At 40.3% G+C, this 25671-nt stretch overlaps 1 protein-coding gene across 1 annotated transcript in view; it reads left to right on the top strand.

Annotated features, from left to right (window-relative positions):
* Window positions 1-25671, top strand: part of BMPER (BMP binding endothelial regulator) — a 149258-nt gene that overhangs the window by 98943 nt on the left and 24644 nt on the right. The window contains exon 15 of the mRNA XM_031059384.1: window positions 4827-5163. Coding sequence (XP_030915244.1) covers window positions 4827-5163 — 337 coding nt within the window. The remainder of the gene's footprint in view (window positions 1-4826; window positions 5164-25671) is intronic.

Genomic DNA, 25671 nt, shown 5'->3' with positions numbered 1-25671 from the left:
CACAGGCGTGACGCATAGTCATATTCATTATCTAGCATAATTTTTTTTCAGGGGGGACACTAGCACCCACTGTGAGCTGAGAGTTTAGACACCTGTTCATATCGCCTCTGGAAAAGTGAGTCTGCATAATGTGGATTCCAGCTCTGGGCTCATTCCTCAAAGTGGCAATGCAGATTTTTGTGGCTGTCTGTAAAATGCACACAAGTTGACCATTATTCGCAACTTCTAATTAGAAGCATCTTGAGGGTTTTTCTTTGCAGCCAGCTGAACACCCTGAATTCAGGCGACGTGGATTTCATTAGCCAACCACAGGCCAAGGAAGGGTTTTCAACTGAAGATGAATGACAGCTAATCCTGCTGCTATTTCATTTGTCTTTGGTGCAAGCCTAATAAATGACTGCACACATCTTTGTCCATGTGTTGGCAGAGGAAGTGCAAACATGGCATATGACAACATAGCAAACAGTGTAATCACTGCAAATTATAGCCTAAATAATTCCTCCTCTTAACGGAGCAGGATTAGGTTTCTCTTGCTGAATACAGCGTGATGGGCCAAGTCCTACTTTCTTCAGCACATAAGGCCTGAGAAGCAGCAGAATGACCTGGCTCCATTTTGCTGGGAGAGGACAAGCAGCAGAGAGGCTGTAGAGAGGAAGAATGTGCTGAGTAGAACTGGTTTAAAGGCAAACATTTTATTCCAGAGGAAGTTCTGAGTACCTGGGGAAAAAAATTGGAGAAATTTCTGTTTCAGAAGGAAACATGGATTTTTAAAAATATATGCTTTCCCAGTGTAGGGTGAAAAAAAGAGAGAGGAAGCAATGAAAAATAAGCAAAACTGCTGCACCAGAAGTAAAATTCAAAGTAAAATTGGGCTGGGAAATGCAGGGTCTAGTCCTTACAGCTCAGCCAGCATTCCCACGGATTTTGGTTTTCCTTTTGCGGAGCTGGGAATTGAGCCTTAGATAAAACAGACAAGCCCAAAGATTCAGGAAGTCTTGTGGTCCCTGGCTACAGGGCAGTGTGCATGGCAGGGCAGTCTTGGAGTTTCATACCCTGATCATTCAGGCTTCCAGGCAGCCCACCAGGCGAGCTGGCAGGAAACCAGCTTGGAGCCTTGCCGGTGCTGTGTTGGAAGTTCATTGAATATGATATGTCTCCCTGAAGCATTTCAGTTCTGATGAATTGGCATTTTCCAGTGAAAACCTGTTTTGTTGCTAAATTCCTCACCAGCTGTAGCCCTGGATGGCACGCAGCAGCAGTCCTTGCACTCTGCTCTGGCAGCTATGGGTGTGCTTGGGGTGTTGAGTCCTTATCTAAATTTGTGTGCTAGAAAGACAAAGTGTCTTTGGTAGGTAACATGGGGCTGGTGTTACTTACCCATTCCTCTATTGCACAAGCATTTTGTTGTTCTTGTTTCTGCACTATCTTTTGCACAAAGCCATTTTGCTGCATTTTTTCTGTACTACTTTGACATTAAATGTCTGGGGAAGAGTTGTTTGCGAGTTCTTGAGGATGCCTTTAAACCTCAAGGATGTAATGAAAAATCATGCAGAACAATTGATAAGAGGTCCTATAATGGGCAACTCAGTGGCTGATATGCATAAATCCAGAAGGGTTTTTTTTAATGGAGTAGAGCAGATAATATGCCAAGTTAAAAAATCGAGTAACAAGTTGGTTGAGCATCCTTCAAACAGAAGGAGTAATTGGAAAAAATGAAAAAGTTACTCAGAGAATATTCCTTTTCTGCACATCCCCAGATGGGACAGATGTTGCATCCTTTGGCTTCTCATCTCTTGGTTTCTGGTTCTTGTCCAAGTGAATGGGAAACTCATTCATTTTGGGCGGGGGGAAGAAAGGGGGGGTATAGGCACCAAGAAAATCTTCCAAACAGTTTCTGCCTGCCAACGAGACCATTTCAAACACTGCTCTGTAGCATAATCCCATCTGTCACAGCTCTTACTGGTTTACAGAAACTAACTGGACTTTCTGCTTGTGAACAAACAAAAGGCACACACTGCACAGTGTGATCAGGCTCCAACAAAATTATCATGCATGTAGGGGTAAATACCCTTCCTTGTTACTCCAAGAAGGAATAAGCTCTGTTATGGACAGAAACCTTTAGGCTCTTCATCAAAGCCAGAAATTACCCTTCCATCTGAGCAATTACAGCAGAATAAAGTGTAATTAAGCCATACCAGCTAGAGGAAAGTACATCCATGTGGCAGTTACACAGTGAGTCTTTTGAATGAAATCCAGTAATCAAGGCAGGAATCTCTAGATTTAAAAATGTGCATTTTTACATGCTAAGAAGAAAAGCGATAATTTCATGTTTCTTTTGCAGGAAAGAGGAAATAAATGCTCAGAAAATTTTTCAAGTTAACCTTTCATAATTAATGTATTTTAACTGAAGGTCAGTAAGTTTTGTTTTAAGAAAAAAGAATAGTCTTAAAAGCAAACTTAAGGCAGAATCCTTACCCAGTCTTTTCTGACTTTGTTTAAAGTAGGGAGCTTCTGAGGGAGCTTCTCTGGGGAAAAAACTTGAACATAGCCTTAAAGCTTTAGTTATTTTCTGAAAAGAACTGTCTGAGAATTTGGATCTTGATGCTTTAAACTTTGAGAAAGTTTATGTGATTCTCAAGTCTGAAGAAATCTTGGTTTATAAGTTAATGGCAAGTATTTTCTAAATACCAGCACAGCAGTATTAATCTTGTGTCTGCAAATCAAGTTGTGTTTTGTTTTGTTCAGTGTTGTCAGAAGCAAAGACAGCTGGATTTTGAATTTGTCCAGCAGTGATAATGTATGAAGCAGTTTAAAAGGCAGCTTTCCCCCTTGCCACTGTGTTGGCCTCATTAACAGTTGCAGTCTTGCACAATTTCTGAGTTGGCTGGGTGTAAAGTGCCTTTGGAGGAGGAGACAGTGGCCCCATCCATGCTGGGTTTATGAGGTAATTTGAAACTGATTTCAGGCATAGTTAGCGCAGGATACATTTGTGCTACCATTGCTAAGCTATGGTGGTAAGAAAACAGTGTAATAGACTGCAGTGACAGGTAATGCAGAATTACCTTCACAGCCTTGATTAGTAAATCATTCCCAAAGCTCTTGGAGACGTGGTGTAACCTATACAAGCCCTGGGGCAGGATGTTAAGACCGCACCCTTCTATAGCCATAATTTCCTCTTGAACCTCACCCTGTTCCTCTGCAGCACGGGTAGGAATTGTCATAGGAGACAATGGGATGTGTTACTGAAGGAAGGATTCCAGCTTTGAATGACTGAGTCACTGGTATGTTAATTACTTGCATGAGGATAGGGCAGGATTTGGATCACACAGTGACAAGCACTGATTTACCAGGGGAAAGGGTGGTGCTAAGCCAGCCCACACAGCAAATGAAGAAAGCTGGAGTGAAGCCCTGGTCCTGCACCACAGAATGATGCTCTTTGGTATTCTTGGCTAAGCAGGGGGAACAGGGGTAAAATCTGGATTATCCTGTTGAAAAGCAAGATCTTGTGTTTATCCTTAACTAATGGCTGCTCACAGGTATTTTATGAGAATAAGTTAATATCAGCAAAATGATTTGTGATCTTCAGATACAGGGTTCCTGCAGATGTGACATAGAAGGATTCAGGAGACAGTGGAAATAATTACCAGAAAGGCCATTTTTTGGGTAGAAGTTGAGCAGCAATGTTTCTTGGTGTTGTTTTTATGCCAAATGATATCAAAATGGTTTTCCCTTATGAGCTGCCAATTTACTCCTCAAAGAATGGAATGCGTTTAATTTACAGTCGCTCCAGAAAAAACTAGGAGTTTAGTCTCCACCTTATTTCTGGCCCCTCTAGAGTATCTCTGGGAACAGAAAAACATTCAGAAAGTAGTTTATTTCCTCTGCATTAGACAATCTGTTGTGATCCAGAGCTGCCTATTTTACTTCATCAAAGGGCCTAAACAGCTGACTTAAACTAGACACCTAGCTTTTAGATAGGTACAGACAGATAAAATGGGTGTCAGTCACAAAAAGTAACTCTGATTTTGATGTTCCAGAAGTGCCAAACCTTCCTATAAAGCAAATTGTAGGAGAGGGCTTACATCCCAGCCACTAGGTGAAGGTTTGATGTTTACCATAATTTCTGTTTTGCTAACTTATGCAGACAAAAAGCTGGTAATTAATGCCTTTTGAGTGAACAGTTTGAATCCAATCCAGAATGCTTTCTTACATCAGTTTTGCCATCTGATATATCTTTGTTGTAATCTTTTTAACTCTTTTTACTCCCCCAAAATAAGGCAACTTGTATTGGAACAGTTGTATTCACTCCAATGAGCGATCAGTGTCAGCTTTGTAGGCAAGAGTAGGATGTTTCCCATAAGGTTACAGCTGGAGTCTCATGGGTCATGGACATCTTTGTATTAACACTACCTGTGCAATAGGTAACAATGGTTGAAATTCTGGGCCCCCTGCAAAATCAGCTAGAAATTTACCATAGCAAGTTCAACTTGCAGGATTTTGCAAGAGCCCTCCTTTGATATTGATATCCTGCCTTGGCCTCATATTTTTTAGGATAACCCCATTCATTAGCAAGAAAGAACAAAAATAAGAAGAGATAGGCATGCATGTATTGTAATTGACTGTAATTCAAGAAACTCTGCACTTGCCAGAGGCACTTACTGGGATATAGAAATCTAACAGCATTATCAGAACTAAGCCAATGGCTTTGTTCAGGATCCCATTAACACTGTTTCACAAACATAAGGTGCAGTTTGTTATCCTCAATTTCTTCTTCTCTCTCTCTTTTTTTGGTTTTTTTTTTTTTTTTGGTCTTATTATTTTATTAGGCTTGGAAATCTCGTGGGATGGAGACAGTTTTGTGGAAGTCATGGCTGCACCTCATCTGAAAGGCAAACTCTGTGGTTTGTGTGGCAATTACAATGGGCACAAGCGAGATGACCTGATTGGAGGGGATGGGAATTTTAAGTTTGATGTGGATGACTTCGCTGAATCCTGGCGCGTGGAGTCCAACGAGTTCTGCAGCCGCCCGCAGAGGAAACCCCTGCCTGAGCTCTGCCACGGGACAGTCAGGGTGAAACTCCGAGCTCATCGAGAATGCCAGAAACTCAAAGCCTGGGAGTTCCAGAGCTGTCATTCAACAGTGGATTATACCACCTTTTACCGGTAAGCGTGGCTTGCTGTGGAGGGAGGTACTAGGTTACTGTGTGATGAGAAAAATCAGATAGTAGGCCCAGTTTCAGTAGCACTTGAACACATGTTGAGATATGTTTGTTAAGAATTAATATACAAGTTTATATTATGGGAGGTTTTCTGAGTCCAGAACCAGAAGATGGTCCTGAGCAAATAGACCTGAGCAGCCAACAGTGAGAAAGAAAGGCAGGCTTGTGATAAGCTAGAGAAAAAGTACTTTTGGAGACTGAAGAAAGAGGGAGAAGAGACTTCAAAACATTTTTGTAAACTCCCTCTGATTTCAAACTCAGTTGTAAAGTTGCGGCTGACTTCAATTGCTATTGCTTGTGGTCCATAGAAGTGTGTCTTCCCAGAAACATTTTGAAAATTACTTTATTAAAGCAAGGATATTAAATATGTCTAATGCCTCTTGGATGGTGTGGTTTGTGGGTTGAGAGTTTGAAAGGGGACCGTTAACAAAAAATTCCATGCATGGCCTGTCCTGCCCTGGGAGAAAAGAAAGACAGATGAGGATCTAGAATCCTTGTCTGAAAGAATTAGTAAAGATTTTTTTTAATCTTTAAAATGGTTTAAGTCTAAGCCGCAAAGACATATTTTCTCTTCTTTAATTGGCATGAGTTTATTTTCCCCTCACTCAGTAAATACAATTGTCTAGTCTTTGGATTGCCTGACATAAAAGGTAAGAGCAAGCTGAGTCACAGTTGTATGGTTGTGGATGAAGCTGCCTGATCTCTGTGCTCCCAGCTTTCCCCACTTGGTCACATTCACTGTTTGATTTACTAGGAAAAGCTTTCTAGAATGACTCAATTTCCCTTATGAATTGCCTTTCCTCTTTTTTTATAATGAGACAGAAAGATGTTTATCTAATCCAGCAGAATACATCTGAGATTGGGAAATGCTAGAAGAAACATACAGCCTGGCTTGTAGTCTGTGTGCCTCTGCACTTATTTTGCTATGGTGTATCCCTGTGCTAGGAGCCTGGCAAAGAGTAAAGGTTATATTGTGTGCAGGTTATGACACTTTATCTTTTCCAATGGCTGAAGGCACAACAGAGAGCACTAGAGAAGCTAACACACACACAGGTTCTGCTGAATGCATTTCAGCAACATTCCCATCTCACTTCCATCGTCTTTTAAAGGTAAGTGGTGACAATGCAAATGGAAGACAGGTGCAGAGAGATTTGTTTAATTTTGCAGTGGATTTTTTGTTCCTTTTTTAAAGTAGCACACGATTAATGTAGTGCAATACACTTCCTGACGCCAGAGCAGAAGGTGATTTATATTTTGGCTACAACAGTCAAAAAAATCCTACATGCTTGCACTCAAGAATTAGCATGGAGCTTTTCTGTTCCTTTAAAATGATATCTAATGTTTGTCCTGGAAAGGCAATGAAATCAAGCAAGTATTTAATTTGTGTTCTTTTGTAGAAAAGTGTATTTTTCCCTCAGGAAATGTTACATTGAAATGACCATCTTCTTTTGTCAGAAGTAGCTGTTGTTTCCATTTCGATGTTGCTAGCTGTTAAAATGCTCAGCTTCCAACACAGGAAGGAAGATAAACTATAATTTATCTAAATTATAGTATTTATAATACTATAATTATAGTATTATAATACTAAATAATGGTATATAATAGAATGCTGCTTCTTGTTAGAAACTGATAAAGTTGTAGCAAGGAATTTTGCCAATGACCATGGCCATTTTTTGTATCAGGAAGTGTCTGCAAGGAGGTAATGATTATGGGACACACATTCAAGAAAGATTTGCATTTTTCATTAATTCTGTTCCAATAACTCATTACTGGTGATGTGCTTTTGCAGGAGATTTAGATTTCCATTCAAAGAAATTCAAATTAACACAGCTTTTAACTGAGGTTTTTTTGGAGAAGCATATTTAGTCAATATTCTCTAATTTCAGGGTAAGTTCAACTAAATTTTTTAAAATTCTGCTTTTTTAACTCTGAGCAGGCTCTTAGCCGTAAGAAAAGGGAGGAGGCAGAATGATAGGGTTAGATTCTTTTTTTTTTCTTCCAATATCCTCATTGAATTCTCAGTTTTTACCCTCCAACATAATTATGGAACTTTTCCTTTTGAAATACTATATTTTCAAGAGTTAACCTTTCTTTGTCCTTTTTGCCTGTATTACTGACATTGCTTTATTTTCATTTTGCTGCTCGGGTAGTGACCTGCTATTAATAAAAATTCTCAGAAATAGAAATAAACTCAGCAGGAACATTAGGAATTAGGGTGTGTTTTCTCCAAATACCAAAAAAGGCAGCGAACAATGCATTGCAAACTTTTGTTTGACATTGTGTTACTGAGGAGATTTGTGTGAAGATATCTCAAATTCATCTTAAGTCTCATTCTTTTTACAGCTGTAGTTTCTCCTTTTGTTAGCCATCCAAAAAACATACAGTGTGATTGTCATGATCGTTAAGTGAAAAGGATATAGTTCATGTTGAGAGAGTAGAGATCTAGCTGCATGTTGACTCCTGTGCTTGACCTTGAGAGATCTGTGACACCTTAGGTTTTGCGCTTTGCCCTTAACCCTTTTTTCATGATGTTGTGATTTGTGTTTCCCTGTAAAGCATATGGCAGAAGAAAGTACAATGTAAGTGTGTGAGAAAGGATTTTTAAATAGTTCTGACTCAAGACTAACAAAATTTTACACCACTTTTTAAGTTCTTTGTTTTGTAACTAAACACATTTTATGTTTTTTTAAATTGTGGTTTGCTTTGTTTAGTTTGGGGCTGGTATTTTTTGTTTGTCTTTAATGCATTTCTAGTTGTTCTGTACTTGTGTAATACTCTAAAAATAACCCTTTGGGTTCAACTTTTTGGAGGTAAGTTCATTAAGCAGGGAAACTATTTTGAATTTCTAGGAGATTTTGGTAAATCCTGTGTGAAGAAGAGATTAGCAGTTAGTGTCATCACTATTGCCACTTATCTATTTTGGTATTTCATTATGGCTAACCTTCCTAGAGTGGTCCTTGAAAAAAAAAAATAAGGTAAAAGAAAGTTACCAAGGTTACTCAGTATCAAGTTGTAGGCAAGATATTTAAACCATGTATGCAATAAAGCTGTCACTCAAACTCCTGAAACTGCTCTTAAGTATAAGCAGAACTAAAAATAGGTGATACTATCTCAGTATCTTGTGCTGTTGTTAACAGAAAAAGCTCTATCACATTATTGGGAAATATTATGGTACCATTTAAGCTCATGGAAGAGGATTTGGGGATCTTGGGGAGCTTGAAAAATGAGAAGAGGACTTTCTGTTCTCACCAAACCCTACCTCATGGCTGATCTTATTGTGCATCTTTGAGCTGTGCTGTAGCAGGGGCCTGCAGGTGACCCCAGCAGGTGAGGCCAGGGAGCAATGTGATCATGCAGGGCAGGTCACCAGTGTGACCCCATGCCTGCTGTGCTGGTCATGACTGACACCTCTCAGGAGCCTCCTTGAGAGGAGCAGGGAGCCCCTACCACAGGTCTAGGGACTGCAGTGAGGGAGCCACAGCAATGCTGCTTTATGCAGGGAGAAATGTGGCTGCAGGAGACACTGTAGAGGAAGACACAGGACTCATACTCCCTAAACACCTGCCTTTGTTGGCATCCATAGCATTCTAGTAGCTTGGTGGGGTCTTTTTCTTTTAAGCAGTTGCATCAACAGATTTGAAATGTGACATTGACATGATATCAGTATATCACCCATCTCTAATACACCTACACAGCAGCTGAGCTCATGAATGACTAATGAGACAGTGCTTGAGTCTCTCACTACTGCCAGAACTTTTGAAAAAATCTGTTATCTTGGTTTTGCTGTGCAGTAGATTTCTCTATTTCACGTTGGAAAATTTGTATCCCTAACTCTTAAAAGAAGTCTTTTTATGATTATTACCTTTCCTATTATTAATATCTATTTTTGCTATTGTTATTATTATATTTCAGCAGGCAATAGCACTCTGAATAATTAATTACTCTTTTTCTCTTTCGTAATTGTCCTGGGATGTGTTTTTCTCTTAAACACTTTAATCATTAGTATTTTAGGTCAAGCAATAATTAACATACTTATAGCATCATTTGTTTGAATCTATGAATCACATGCATTCAATAATTGCAAATCTACTTTATTGCAATTCTTTACTTAAATGTTCTTTGTGATGTGGTGATATTACTTCATCTATCTGGGTTAATCAGTTTATGAATTTCTGTCTCAGTTAACCTATTAACTTTATGCAGTTAACTGCTGCAGTCTTGCAGTTTTTCTAAAAATTTCCACTTAACTAGAGAAAATATTACTGCTTGGAGTTGAGGCAAAATTTGCAACATTGTGCAGCCTGTTAGATCTCTGTTATTAAGATTGGCAGCGATGCCATAAAACGGCTGCAGAGAACATGTGAGCGTTGCAAAGATATTTACAAACTGTTTGAAAGACGGGGACCAAAGGTTTGTGGCTTTGAAGCAAAAGGTTTGAAGGTCTTTTTCCCTGTTAACAATGATGTCCTACAGCTGTAAAATTCATGTGGTTGTGCCCCTATGTTCACTCAGCAGGATGGTACAAAAGGAATGTATGCTGAAGAATGACTTAAGAAAATCCTGTTTCAAGTGTTTAAGGGGTGGATGGAACTGAGATCACTGGAGCCCTCAGTTTACCGCCAAGGTGCAAATTGCAAAATTCTCCCCACAAGGTGTTCAGGCTCTGGCTATGGATTAGGGCACAGCAGTTGCTCTGGCTGAGGCCAGGCTGCTCCAGGGCTCCTCTGTGGTGTAAGTGCAAGGCAGCTGTAGCTCTTAGTGCTCACCAGGGTGATTCCTGTCCTGGCTCCTGCTCCTAAACCAGCCTCCACATGTGTCTTTCCACCCACCCCGGGGCAGAGCTGGCCTGTGTCCCCCTTCAAGACAAAGCCAGTGGTGTTGGCTCAAGAAAGGGACTGATGGCATGAAACTGTGACTGGTCCCCTCACAGACCTGGCACAGAGCAGGGGTTGGCTCTTGCTTCCACTGGCCCTTTTGCTTAGGAATGGATGTTTCTGTGCCTGTCAGACTATCTGCCCGAAGCTGGCCCTGAGTCTGGGTACTAGCAGCAGTGTAACCACAACAGAGAGCAGCTCAGGATGAAACAATTTATTCAGCTTCTTGGGCAAATTGTCATAGAGCAGCTGCATGGCCCAGGGAACTTCTGGTTAGAAAGGAATTTAAACATATTTGAAACAATTATGGTTTCTTTTTTTATTTTTAAGCAAATCTGGATGAGGATGTGAGTTTTCTATGAATCACAGAATCAAAAAATGAGTAAGGTTGGAGGGGACAAGAGTGGGGTCATCTGGTCCAACCTCCCTGTTCAAGAGGGATCATACTAATGTACATGGCACAAAATTGTGTCCAGAAGGTTCTTGAATATGTCCAGTGAAACAGACCCTGCAACCTCTCTGGGCAATCTGTTCCAGTGCTCAGTCACCTGCACAGCAAAGAAGTTCTTCCTTAGGTGGAACTTCCTGTCCATCAGTTTCTGCCCACTGCCTCTTTTCTTATTGACTTGCACCACCAAGAAGAGCCTGGAAACATCCTCTTGGCACCCCACTTTTAGATATTTATACACATTAGTGAGGGTCCCTTTCACTTGTCTTGAGGCTGAACAGGCCCAACTCCCTCATAAGAAAGACACTCCAGTTCCCCAGTCCTTGTTGCTCTCCCTGGACCTGCTCCAGGAGCTCCATATCTCCCTTGTAACCAGGAGCCCAGAGCTGGACACAGCACTCCAGATGTGGCCTCACCGGGGCTGAGCAGAAGGCAGGATCACCTCTCTCAACCTGCTGGCAATGTTCTTCCTGATGCACCTCAGGACACCACAGCGCTCCTGGGCCACAGCAGCACACTGCCAGGTCCTTCTTTGCAGAGCTGCTTCCCAGCAGTTTGGCCCCCAGGCTGTGCTGGTGCATGGGGTTATTCCTCTCCAGGTGCAGGACCCTGCATTTGCCTTTGTTGAACTTGAGACACCTCCTCTCTGCCCATCTCTCCAGCCTCTTTAGGTCTTTTTGAAGGGCTGCACAGCAATCTGGTAGTAGATGCATAGGCACGGGGAGAGGCAGTGTGTCCCCAACCGTTGCAAGAACTCTAGTGCTTGGGAACCGGTTCTCCACGCCTATCTGTCTGGGCTGCCTACTGCCTTTCCTTTATGCCTCTATATCAATTGACATTATCCCCCAAACCGCTCAATGCCAACTTGTGCATTTTGTGTAAGGCTGTGATGAACTGCTTGAAATACAGGTAAGAGGCACCGTGACTTAGACTCTTAGTGGCTGTCAGTGCCAACAGTGAGAGAAAATGGACTTTGTTGTGTCCAGTGCATTTTGGGATTTCTAGGAGCAAGCATCAAACTGTCCTGCCTATATGCTAGTGGTAAGGAGTACTGCAAAACTACTGCATATATGTAAAATCACCACTCTTTTAAGCCCCTTCCTTGAAGTATTTTTCATCTGATATAACCAAGAGTGAGTGAGTTCAAGCTGCCAGAAAAATACTGTTTAGATGTAAAGATTAGAAGTTTGGATTTGGACAAATGGGTTGAGTGGTCAGAAAAGATAAATCTAAGCCAAGCTGAGCTCAATTATCTGCAGATCATGATTCCTCTTCATCTTTCCCCACACCCCTGACCCTGGTGGAGTATTTTTCATGTAACCAAGTCCCATCCACTTGTGTCTGTTTAGAAAAGAACCTCAGGAATTTGGGGCTAGAAAACATTCTTCTCTTTGTATCAGTGGTTATTACAGCTGTAAAACATCGAAGCAGTGCCAGAGGATTCACAGATGTCTCCTTTCCTGTTGAGGTATTGGGATTCAGTAGGGGGAAGGGATTAAGGTGGAGAGGGCTCCAAAATCTGACAAAACAGTGGTGTTGGATAGACACCATTCACCTGGGACTGTCCATAGCTTGCTTCCAGCCAAGAAGAGCATGCTTCCGCTTGTACTTCCCTCTATGGAAAGTTAATTTTTTTTAAACAAGGGGAGATCTGTTATAGGAAAACCAGATGAAGCAGCATATTAGTATGTGATTAAACCCCTACAAGTTTCCTTTCTTTCAAAGGATGGCATTTCTGGAATATATTTGTTTTGCTTACGTAATTACATGATCACAACCCTACCTGTCCTTTTACACTGAATGAAATGTTATTTCCTACTTCTTGGAAGTGCATTATGAGGCTTCATTTCTCACTTTTCTAGGAAAGAACTTCCTTTGTCATTGTCATGAATGGAGGTATATAGAGAATTATGATGAAAACCTGCTTCTGCCTAGTAAAACTTCATTTCTTTCTGGTTTCTTACCAGACTCAATGAAATTCAAGTCAGGTGTTTCATAACCGATTGCTGTCTTCCTCATTGTCCATTGTCTGACAGATGTGAGACTCTGCATGTGAAACTGTAAGGTCAGTTTGACTGAGACAGAAATGATCCTGAAGGATGGTAGGCACTATGGAGTAGGGAGGAGGTGGGGAGACATCTAACAGAAAAGCAGGATATGCCCAATACCCTTATAATGTGTCAATATGGACTGCATTCTTAGAGCTTGTTATTCCTGGATTACTTTTAGTAGAGGTTTGGTAGTTTGGTGTTGTGGTTTTTTTTTTCTACAGTGCCTTGATGTCATGAGATACAATTCTGATTCATTGAAGTCAATGGGAATTTTGCTGTATTTGGGTGACAGGTTTTCATCATAATGAATTTTCCTGTCCCAGGAAGCTGTACTACAGTAATCTTTGCAACAGTTAGTCATCCTTGTTTTGTCTTCCCACCATTTGCTGTACCATAGATGATTTCAGAAAGCTTCAGCTAGTTGTTTCATTAGCATTCTTTACTGGCGTAAACAAAACACATTCAAATCTGGACACCCATATCCTGTTTGCTGGTCTCTTTTTTTCCTAGGGGAAAACTAAATGGTGACTTTCCAAGGCAAAAAACCTAATTTTCTGGACACAGGCAACTGTGAGGTTTGTTCTGTGTTTTGCTGACTAGAATTCACTTGTGGTTCTTTTTTATTTTCTGTAAGGAACTTGTAGAAAAAACCTGCAATGATAGGTCTGCTGTCTCTCACATTTTTCAAAGCTTGTTGGATAGGCTTTAAAACATGCTCTAGGAATAATTTCTTTAATCTAGAGTTCACCATCATAAATATTACAGCTACAGTGTTCAAATGCCACTATTTCACAGTGAGCATGAACATGCTGTAGGACTGCCATGGTGAGTTACAAGCCCATCCTTGTTGCAGGTACTAATAAACAGGTTTTGAAAGAACCCTCTCCTATTCTGGAAGCAGCGCTGATCTTTCAGTACTATAATAAAATGCATGATGTTTAAAAAGAGGAGAGAAGGTGTGGAGAGGAACTAGTAGAAAAACAGAGGGATAGCCTCCCTTGTAGAAATATTTTTAAAAGATACCACCTGCCAGTTGCTACAACTTAATCCATTGCCAAAGAAAAAATACCTGCTACTCTGCAATATTTCTTTTTAGCTGCAAAAAGAAATCCTATTTTTGGAGAGATGCTATTTGGAAAAGTTTTAAGCATTGTCAGGGGAAACCACCATGTGTCTGTCAGGTACCACAGATTTTTAACTACAGCTACTAGAAAATCCAAGATCTCTGTTTGATCTCATTTTAATTAACCTCTGCGACAAGTTCTCAGCAGGGCTTTCTTTGCAAATTTGTTTTAATTTAATTTTAGCTTTTTATGTTTTAAGCTTTATTGCAGTATTGACTTTAAATAAAATGCAGACATGCTTAGCTGATGGCAATATGTCTATTTCTGTACATAAATAATTCAAGAAACCAACCCATCAGATCTCATATTCTGCCTTAAGGAGAGGTCAGTAGAGTGTTGCAAGGAAGAAGAAACCCACCCATATGGTAGCTGGCCAACTGTACCATGTCATAAATGGAGGAGAAATCCTTTCAGGCCCCTGAGATGATCAGTTTACATCTCCATAACATGACATTTTAATTACCTTTCCTTTAGCATGCATAACTGCAAAGCTACTATATTTCAGTTCCTATTTTAAGCTACCTGCAGTATATCCTACCTAATTAGACACACAGCAAAGATGAGCAAGGGTGTTTGTAAGCAGGCAAATGAGATGAATTTGTGGGAAATATTTTAAAAATAAGCTTAACCTAATCCTCCTGTTATTCTTATGAGTTCATTTATGTTTCTGGCAGGATAACCAGACAAAGCAGGACGTGAGCTGTGACCACTACAAAAAAAAATTCTGTACAAAGCTTGCCTTAGGAAGGTTTAGACAGCTCCAAGGAGCTTATCAAGCTTGCTCTCCCTGTATTTTGGAGAGCTGACTTGCTGCACATGAGGGGTCCATTCTAGAGATATTTTATGGGTTAGATTTAACTAAAAGCTTTCTTGTGGGTGTTTTTAATAGTTGCAGATTTTTCTTTCAGTTTTGCTGTCTTGTTTTCTCAATCTCACAGGGCATCCAAAAAATCTGGGACGTTCCCAGGCTTTGAGATCTCTGTGGACCTCTGCATTATGTCAGCTTTTAAGTAGCTGTCTGTGGTATAAAGCAACAATCCAGGGTATAGGCAAATCTCCTTCTTTCCTGTCTGACTCCATAAGGGCTTGCTGTACTGAGAGGTGTGTGAAGATCCCATACTCCACATTTGCTATCTCAAGTGTACAAACTACTAGTGTGTAAAGCAATTATCTTCTAATTATTCAAGTCTCATTTTTCTATCGTTCTTCACAGCACATGAAGGAATCAGTACTTTGCAGGACTTGTGATTTACACAGTGCCTCAAACGAACACAGCACAATCCATTTTGGGGTCCTCTCCCTTTGCTATTCAACCTGCAGAATGTTTGCACCCTGGCAGTGAAACTCTGAGAGCAAGAGCAGATTGAGCACCAGGCACCAGCAGTGAGATAAGAGACAGATGCAGCCCTTGATTAACTGTGAGCACACAGGTCCTACATATGTGGCAGGGCAAGTTCTGGTGAGGACTTAGGACATGACCACGAAAGGTCCTGACCCCCCAATGCAAGTTTTAGCACCTAAGGATTATTGTACCCTCAGGCATTGCAGCACCAAAGCAAAGAGAACGCTCAATGGGAGCAGGCAAGAATGGTGTCACAGGTACTTCTGTGTATTTATCCATCTTAAAAGTTTGCCACTACAATCCCTAATCTTGGGTAATGTGTGGGTGTGCTGTGCTCCCATAATTAACTCTCTCTGGTGGATTCATCAAGCAGACACAGACTTACAGAGTTAGCCAGTGTCATCCTGGAGCAGGGGTGAAACTAAAATGCCACTGCATCCAAAATACACTATGACAAGTACCTTCCTCACCCAAAGGGAGCAGTAGGGTTATATTTTAACCTGAAATAGAGGGATGTGCATATATGAGAGCAGGTATTCATCATGATAGGCAGAGGATGAGAGTGTTAAAGTCTCTCTCTGATTCCTCCACTTAAGCCAGTTGAAATTAAAATTGTTGGTGAATGTGCTGGGAATACTGAAGGGAGTTGAAGCCATATGTTTTCTTGCGTTCCAGGGTATTCCTACAACTAACATTCTGTTTACATAATATTCCTGAAACATAAAAGCTAAAATAAATCTAGCATGTGAAAATTAATAACAAGTAATTTCTCTTACGATAGGAAGCTGTTGTAAGTGTTAAGGTATTCAGACAGCTGATTTTTGTACATCAGCTCTCAAATGAGGTATGTAGTTTACAGAGAGTAAGTGCTTAAGGTTATGTAGTCTATGAGTACATGAAGAGCTTGTTGAGAATGGTGGATACCATGGCAGCAAAGAAAAAGATTACAAAGTTCATTTCCTAAGTGCTCCTTCTTAGCACTTTACATTTTCAAATCACTGTGTAAACATTTAATTCTCACTGTACCCTGGTTTGAAGTTGTTGAAATGAGGAAAGACTTCTTTGCTGTACAGGAAGCCAAGAGAAGAGTTGAGATTAAAATGTGAATATGCCTGGTTCCTGGCCTCAAGCTCAAGTCCTTCTGATGGGATTTAAGATGTTTCACATGCACAAAAATTGCATTGTCTTATTCCTGTCAAAGCAAAAATTCTCAAACTTTCAGAAAAAAGCTTTGCTAGTTTTTTTAATACACTAAATCTTCTCTGCTCCTTTAAGGCCGAGTAGAGATGACAACCTCATTAATATTCCATTTAGCAATGTGTCTTTGGCAAGTAAGAACCTTAAAATAAGTCAAAATCTAGTAATGAATTGAGGCTTGGGCTATAAAACACTTGCAGTTGAAGCAGGAGGAGACAATATGCAAGAAAACCCCCACTGAACTTTGTGTTCAGATATCAAAGATTTGGCTGAGGTTTGAAAACCCATTTTTGTTGTTCTGCTCATCAGTCTGTCTACATGGTTTTTCTCTGTTGTGTTAATTTTTCATCCCATTGTTCATGAAAAAGAATTTCCATACTCCTTGGAGTATGGCAAGGTGATGACATAGATTATAGATATCCTTGTTGTCCGCAAAGGATGATGTAAACTTTCAGTAATTTTAGGATTTGCTGTGGTTATAGAAAACATTGTCAAAACCATCTTATGGACTGGTTGGTATGAAGGAATACCCTTCCTGGCCTTGTGTCTGAAGGCAAAGACTATTTGCTGACAGTATAAAGATCACCAATATATCACTAGAAAGGGTTGAATGTTGTTTGGTAATCAGAGAAGAACTTAAACAGATCCCACAAAAAAGTGCCTATTTTATCTGCCATTGAGCTTGTTAATATGATCTCAAGTTCTGTATGTTAATTAGACCGTGTTTTGTCAACATCTGAAAAATGTAGTTCCCACTATTTGCATCACAGTTCCTCACTTTACAGAAGGCCCAAATCATCACTGTAACGTTTAGCAGTAAAGATCTGACTTCAAAATATCCACTAGCCCAAAATCAAAATACACTACACAGGCATTTCAGCCCATTTGTAAGGGATGTTTGGTTCATATTCCATCTCTCTTTTAACTCACCTGCTCTGATTTCCAGATCATTTGTCTCTTTGGTTAGTTTGATCTCTACAGTCATTTCAAACTGGTATCCGCCAATACCCTGCAGATGCAGAATGCCATTAACAGGCATCTGTGGGCTGTGTACTCTGCGTAGCTGGGTGAGATCACACCAAACATAGTGGCAGAGAGACACCAAAGGAACAAATTTCTCTGGCAGGGTGTACTCTCATGAGCCTGTGCTTTCTCCCAAGATGTCTAGACTGCTGCCTGATTGACATAATCTATTCCATAGCCATAGTCTGTATTACGTGGTAGCCAGTGATATCCCTGGCCAGGATTCCCATCTGGCTTTTGAGGCAAGGAATTCACACTGCATGGTTCTTTTTATCAGCTGCATGCAAACTGTGCACTGTAGCTCCAAGAATTTTCTTTACCTGCATCCTTTATTTCTCTTTGTCTCTCAGTGCTGTTCATATTTCTTTACAAATTATAAAGGAACACTTTTTAGTTATGGAATACCACAGGGATTTTTGTCAACTTTCTCCATCTATAGAAAATATAATTTTATATGGGCAGAGGATATTTAACTGTGGCACTGGAAGTAATAACATAAAAAGATGCTACTTATTTCCTTCACTGTCCTTGCAACAGATGGGGGCTACATTCAAAGCCATGCCAGGGTTTAAAATGTAAATGCTCAGAGAATTGTTGGTGAAATATGTTTTAGTTCCATAACTGTGATGGGAATGATCGACAGTGGTCTGTGCAGAATGTTTAAAAACTTTCCCATATGACTAGGAAGTAAAGAGTTGATAAATTTGTTTATAATTAAAACCCAGAAGAAGATATTAAACATTTACTGGTTTCTATGTTGTGGTCAATATTAAAGATTTATTGACTTGAGGACCAATATTGACTGGGGGGGAAACTAGGCCTGATTTTTCTCTTAAGACCTACTAAATCTGGATGGTGACTGAAAGCAGAAGGTTGCATGGTTTAGACATCCAATGAGTTTTGTGTGTTGGGTTGGTAGACTTTGCCTTTCTGACAGATTCCAAAGTTTTTCTAATGTTTATTACAATGCTTTAGGAAAACTGGTATTGTAGTAATGCTTTTGGGAGCCTTTTATTTGTGGAAATGCCCCCTTGACATACAGTTGTTGGAGTTATGTGGAATGCATGAGAATGCTGGATGGTGGCCTGAGGGAGAGAGTTTTGTGTGTTGGGTTGGTAGAGTGTTGTGTGGGTGCAACAAGTATGAACAAGAGCAACAGAAGTTTCTTGTGGTCTCTTACTGTTATGTTTCCAGCTCAGAGTGTGACAGCACAGCTTGATGAAGTCCACAGAATCATCCCTGTGTCTATCCAGTCCTTGACTGTCTCTGAATTACTGCAAACAAATGATGACTTTTGTGACACGAACTGCTCCTTCCTGAGAAGCATGAAAATGCACCTGGACTCATTCCAGGTCACCACTACTTATGCTTTTGTGTTAAAAGTTTTAGAACTGGAAAACATCAGATGCCTGAGAATTTGAGCCAGGAAAGTCAGAGATCAGAGACTGATCTCATAAACTAACTTATTACGTGACTATCACTCCTACATACACAACATATGTATTTTTGCCTGCTCCTAACTGTTGCCTGAATTTTATGCATTGCTAAAGATCTGAACACAGAAATTAATCTCTTGCAGATGCTGACTTGTGGCTGGCAGCCTCCTTCATTTTCAGGCTTAAGGTACTAATAAAATGCTTAAGTCTGCTTTCCATTCAGATGTGAGAAAGTCATCCAGATTGACATGAACCAAGTCTTTGATTCATTTTTGTTGGTGACGAGAGTGGACCTAGCTCATGTCTCAGGGTTCTAGACAGGATGGTATTTCATGAAGTAGCCCAATAACCTACTCAACAGTTAGATCCAGCAAAGTAATTTATCCAGCAGCTTTTGTCACCTCCCTTCCTGGGCAGTTTGGAGCCCATCAAATTACATGTTCAGACTGAATTCAGGCTTCTTGGTGGCTCAGCAAAAGGATTTGTTATGAGCTGAGTGTGAAATGATCAAAGAGAGGATTACTGTGCTTATGTGCAGTAGGAACATAAACAAATTTTTAATATTGAGTGTCAGCTGCAAGAAAACCAGTTTTATCTTAAGGTTAGTTATATATCTGAAAACTGGCAGACAAAGGGATTGGTTTTCAAGGCTTGTATTGGCATTGTCTTATTCTCCCGTAGTGTCCACTGTCTGCTTTGAATGGAAAAGTGACGCCTTACTTATCCTAGGAAAATGCATTATGTTCAGGTAGCTAGTGTTTCTGGCAAACAGTTTTAACTTCTTACAGAGTTTACCTGAAGCCAGTTGCCTCAATGTTAAAAATTTTTAGTGCTCTTTTATATATCTTGTAAATATGTATGCTGTCTTTCTGTGCAGTAATCCAAATGAAAGTGTGAAAGAATATATATTCCTTTTTTTTTTGGTTGACCCTTTGTTTTCCCCTGTTGTAGTACAGGTGTGACAGTGATGGAGGAACATGGTTACAGGTCTGTGGGCTGCTGGAAAAAAGGTGCCTCCCAGGGCTGTTCACAGAGTGAATCATTAGCCTGACTGTAACAATAAATACCATGACAGAGAACATGGAAGGATTTATCCAGAGGTCACATTCACCCAGAAGGTTTCTCTGCTGAAAGAAGCTTGCAGCTGTGTTAAGATTAAAGAGTGTCAGAGAACCATAATGTGTGTGATTTTTTCACTCTGAGTAAAATATGAGCTGTTTGTCTAACAGCCCCAGATGAGAGATTCTAGTGTCAGACTGCCTAGGGGCTGTCATATATATTTCCAATGGGTTTTTAGTGTTCAGGAATAATCTCCTCTTTGATACATTTATCTGACACATCCTAAACTCTTGTGATGCCCAGGAGGAGAGCTTTATCCTGGTATTCCGACTACTTTAATAGTCACTCAGAAAGGGGAAGTGTAGTGGGAGCAACTCGGACAAATAACGGAGGACTAAGATATGTCGCAGAAATTGAAGTAGTCCAAATGAATCACTCACCTTCTTACTTGAATATGCTGGTGGGCCAGGCTGTGATGTGATAAGCACTTTATCTGCAGCAACAGGCAGCTGCTTGGGTGTCTCATCACTGGTGGGCTTCAGTGTAAACCCTTGTGTGAATTTTTATGCATGAGTGGAAGGACGCAGTCATGTAGTTTAGTATGTGGCAACACTTCTATGGTTAATCTTGTTAATCTGCTTCTTCTTTCATTGATAACATTTTAAAGTCAGGAGTGGTGTCATGAGTTTAATACTGATTTAGAAGCAAGAGTTTTGCCTGTAGTGGCATAGGGTGCACTGTAGCTGACTGTTGCATGAAGTCTCTCTTTGGTCTATTCTTAGGAGATTATGTCGGTTTTCTCCTCCACTGCCAACAGTGAGCCTGGCTTTCTGAGCTCAGGCAGGACACCTTGAGCTTTTAGAGTCATTCTCAGCAGTGGCAGTCCCCAGTAGATGCTGTGGAAAAACAATTGTGGCACAGAGGGATATGAAGTGTTGCTGTACTGAATGTTCCTTGTTCCAAGTAATTGTGGTTATTGTTGCATCTGTGGACAGTAAACAAATTAATCTTCTGACATGTTGCAGAAAACACTAGAGGAAAACCATGAGAAAGTTTTATATAATTTTAATAGTGCTTTGTAATTTCCTACCCACAAGTAATTTAATTTTTTCATCAGAGGACTCGGCATTGGAAGTGCACATGTGGTGAACATGAAGGAGAGAAGATCTGATCTGCTGGTCTCTCCTCCTGGGTTTCCATTGTGATTTGATTTTTCTGAAAGCACTTAAGTGGCATTTTTTAAACTTGTATTTCATAGAAGCTTCAAGTGATCACCTCATGAGAAGTGGACCCTACTAAGGACTGCACAGCAGGTTATAGGCAAATATTTCAACAGCCCAGCAAGAACTCTTTAGCAGCTATTTAGCAGGTTTTGTATTTACAAGTGGGATTCAAAGTGACCTTGACTGACAGCTCTCCCAGCAGTGTGGCCATGCTGGTTGTTTGGATCATCTCTGAACCTGCTTTCTGACTCTGACTCCACATGGTTCTTATGTTGGCTTTATCTAGGGAGTCACATAAATGATTGTGGATTGTTATAAGAGGTGGGTTTCCATGTATGATAGCTTTTAAATATGGAAAGTTGCCATGAAACACAACATGAGAAAAGAGAAAAACACCTGGGGCTGAACTGATGTGATGTTTCTGTTTTACTTCTGAAAAACCTAAGATTATATTCCAATTGCACAAGATAAAATACCTTAAATTAGTTGTCTTAGCTTGAGCAGAGCTCCTAGAGGATCTTAATCAAAGCAAAGCACTCAGCTTTTGACAGCAAACCCAGAGCTTTTTGTTGTTTGAGGGTTTTTTTGCACTTGTTTAATACAAAGGTGATTCAATCCTAGTAGAGAGCGGTCACTGTAATGAAATATTTCTCTATGTTATTATGCTATTAAGTAAAAAACCTGTAAGTGGTGCAGTGGTACTCTCAGCTGTAGCCTAGTTAGACACAGGAAAATACCAGAGTCCCATTGTAAGGAAGTGATCCCTTTTCTTCAGGTGGTCTTGGTCTTTCATTTTGAATCTCCAAAGCTTTTTAGTAAGCATAATTTTTTTAAAACCTTCAAGAGGTGGCTGGTCTTTTGGAGGTGAGTGAATGGGAGGCATGAGGCTTGGCCCCAGCTTTGTCCTGTGTCACATCTGAACCAACCAGGAATACATCACTCAAAGTCTCAATATCTGAGTATGTGCCTTATTTTCAAAAGACAGGTGTCTGCTAAGGAAGGCAGGAGCCTCCCCTGAAATAGAAAATGTAAACCCCCTCCCTCCAAATTGCTATAAATTTTAAAATAAGGGGCTCTCAGGCAAAAATATGAGAGCAGGAATAACAGTTCTTTATTAGGGAAGAAAATAAAAAGATAAAATAAACAATGCGGTAAACCAAAACAGCACTGACAGAGTCAGAATACAACCTGGCACCCTGTTGGTCAGGGTGCTGGTAGCAGTCCAATTGGAATTGTGGCTGCAGTCCTCCTGGAGTGTCAGGTGTGGTTCTGTTGGAGCAGGGATCCTGTAGAAAGGGTGTAGTTTTCCTCTGAAGATCCAGTAGAGGCAGCTGTTCCTCTGGGAAATCCAGTAGAGAAGCCGTGATGGTGTTCCAGAAGCTCAAGATTATATCCAGGTAGGAAGGCTTGTCTCCTCCCTCTGGGCAGAGCATCTCACAATGGAATGCTATAGTTCTTATCAGTCATGCAGTGACATTCAGTAGCCTGTTATCAGCAGATGTCTCCCCGGAGGGAGGAGTGGTTCTGGAAGAGATAAGGAAAACTGCCCACGTAACAGAAGACAATTGCCATACAGATGGCAAATAGAATACATCTTGCCTTGCAATCTGGGACAGGAAAAAAGATTAATTTCTGACAAAAAAGTCACAACCAATACCAAAGATGATTTCTAGTATTTTCATAGATTTCCCATACCACCATTCCTTTAGATATGCTTATTGTCCAGCCACACTCTGTGGAGATCCTGAGAGGCATTCCCTGGGTTAGAGAAACACAAGAAGCTTCCCTCAAAAGCTCTCCCAACCCCATTGGCTCCTTTCTTTGAATCTATGTCCCTCAGCTACTCCCTCCCTATTCCCCCATTGGCCCTCATCTTTGTATTGCCCCAATACCACAGTTCAGCCCCTACCTCTCGAGAGACAGGAACCTGGACTCTCCCCATGAGTGTGCACTTGGACCCTGAACATCTTACTGTATGGCTGAATTAAACATCTGTGGATATTATGCAAAGGCCCTTTTTGCTTCCTTACCCCAGACCTTATTAGCAGCTATTCCAGCTGCAACAACACTCGACTCTTGAATGAAGTCTAGGCTGATTTTCATCTGATTAGATGAGACTGTCAGCATGAAAACTACAGATATTTACTTTATTCTCCTAAATGGGTGACACCTTTTGACTTACATTGCAACATTTCCTAATTTTTTTAATACCATGCACATTTTCCATTCCAACCTGGAAGCAAATAAATCTCAGTAAATGGTATAGCAAAGTGCAAGTAGTTTGTAAGTAACAGCTGTTCTTTCAGAAAGACAGCCTTTACAGGCAGGAGACATCATCCTATAATCAATCCACTATGGGAAAATATTCACATGCTCTCTGTACTTTCTTGTCCAAGTAGACAACAAAATACTAGGCCTAGACAAATTTCTTCAATTTCAAAAGTTTTATTTGGTATTGTAACTGCCTGGAAAGTTCAAAAGCTTCAAACTGCAATTATTAAAATATCTTCATGAGTTCTTTGATTAACATAGATCACTCATATTCAAGTTCACTATATGCCCACCTTATTGGCAGGTTCCTTTTTTTAGTGATTGCCTCATTAAAATATTTCCTACAGTTTGCCACTATTTTCTACAGAAGGTATCCATTTCACCAGAAGGTATGCCACCTCAGTCAATTTAGCTTTCCAATGTCCTTTGCCTAACTCCTAGTACAATGCAAAAAAACCATACCACTTAATAGCATTGATTCATCAACACTGACAGACGATAACAAATCATCTATATTTTGCCATTAAGCAGTTAAGAGTCTGTAACAAGAATGTCAGGTGTTTTTCACACACCAGTAAAGATATTCTTTCAAGGAGACTACTTTTTTTAATCTGTCAAAGGGCAGACAAACTTAACTATAAATTTCACACTTTTAATAAGATGGTCAGTGTTAGGAAGAGGAAAAATACATTAGATAAGGCAAGAACACAGATACATAGATGAATTTACACTGGATACACAATCTGGATAAACTCTTCAGTAACATCATTTCTGAAAACTCCAGCAGCTTTTTCTCTAAGACTATGATATTAGATGTTTTATAAACTTCCCAAACACAATCATAAAAGTAGATTTCTTTTCATCTTACATTATGAGATCTTGCTTACCCATCTTACATTATGAGATCTTGCCAAAACCTGACTGCGGTGTCAGTTATGGCCTATCATTTAATTGGTTTCACTTTTTATAAATTTGTTCTTTCACAAGCCATCTCTTTAAACAGAAGGTTTTTGGAAGCTTTTTTTCTGTTGATTAATCCTCCTCTGATTTGGTCATGGAAAGACTGAATTTTCTCCTTCTGCCATCTTTTTGTGGACTGAGCTCACCATGACCATTCAGTCTTGCCTCAGAGAATAGCTATCTTTATATCCTCTTTCCATCCTTATTGAACCTCTTCAGTATTAATTTATTTTTTCACAGATACCATATGCAAACATGCAACGTAGCCTCTTCTTGCCTGGTCACATATTAGTGGATGGCTGTGACACATCCCTTATATATAAAGGACTCTCACATATAAAGTCCTTATCTACCTGATGTTTCACTCTATAAATTCCATATGCCCCGGCTCTCCAAGTTCACAGAACAAATGTCTCTGGTCACACAATTTTAGGCAGCTCTCATTTCCAACTTCTGCCGTGGTAGTCTTTAGAGTGTGAACAGGATAACCTCTTTGCTTCTCTGGACATACAGACACACACACACATAAACCTCTTGGAATTCCCAGTTGTGAGCAGCATGTGATTGATCTGTAATTGCTTGCTAAAATCCTGAGAATGGCCAGCAGAAAAGTTGCGAATCAGAAGATGACAGAAGAATAACTATATAAATATATAGACATTCTTCACAGCAAGAGAAGTAGAAAAGTTCTTTTGGCTTCTGGAATATGACTTCCTTTTTTTCTATTTTTTAACCTTGAAGTGTCTGGGCTGATTTTCTAGACTTGTACTTTTTGCAGTCATTGTGGGGGGCATGGTTAGGACATGAAGGTTATTCTATACCACCTCACATTATTGCCAGGGCTGGGGGAAGGCACTTTCTTCTGGGGAGAAGGGAGTTCTTTCTAATGGAGCAAGTGTAGCAGCTGGAGCAGTGGGATAACAGTGGTTGTTAGCTGGAGGGACTAGTTTGGATGGTACCAATCCTGAGCTGAAGGGAGTGGTCAGGGTGATGTGGTGTGGCTGTGGTCAGGTCACAAGATCCATGGTGAGCATTTTTGCATGTGAATCACTTTCTCTTTCATACTCTTTTATTATTGATATTGTTGTTACTGTTCATTTTCTTATGTCATTTGATATAGGGAACCTATAACTGAACTTATGCAACTAAAATTTGCTATGTAATCAAGTGTGTTAAGAACAGATAATCATTTGCCAAGCAACAACAGGATTTCCCCTGTAGTTTAAAACTGATAAAGTAGGAACTAGTCCTTGAAAAACCAGTAAAAGCTGGATCTTCAGTTTGGACTGTGGCCAGAAGCCTTGAATGATGAACAGACACCAAGAGAGCCTGCACAAGGACTAGTTTCATCCAGAGGGCATTGTCAGGATGACTACTTACTTCATCCAGCAACCCCTGCCCAAGACCACGAGAAGAAAGCAGAAGATAGGGTGCAAGCGCAGAA

The sequence above is a fragment of the Geospiza fortis genome, unplaced genomic scaffold, assembly GCF_000277835.1.
Source record: "Geospiza fortis unplaced genomic scaffold, GeoFor_1.0 scaffold346, whole genome shotgun sequence".
NCBI classification, from domain to species: Eukaryota; Metazoa; Chordata; class Aves; order Passeriformes; family Thraupidae; genus Geospiza; species Geospiza fortis.
Note: the sequence above shows the minus strand (reverse complement) of the source record. Positions and strands in the feature narration are given on the sequence as shown.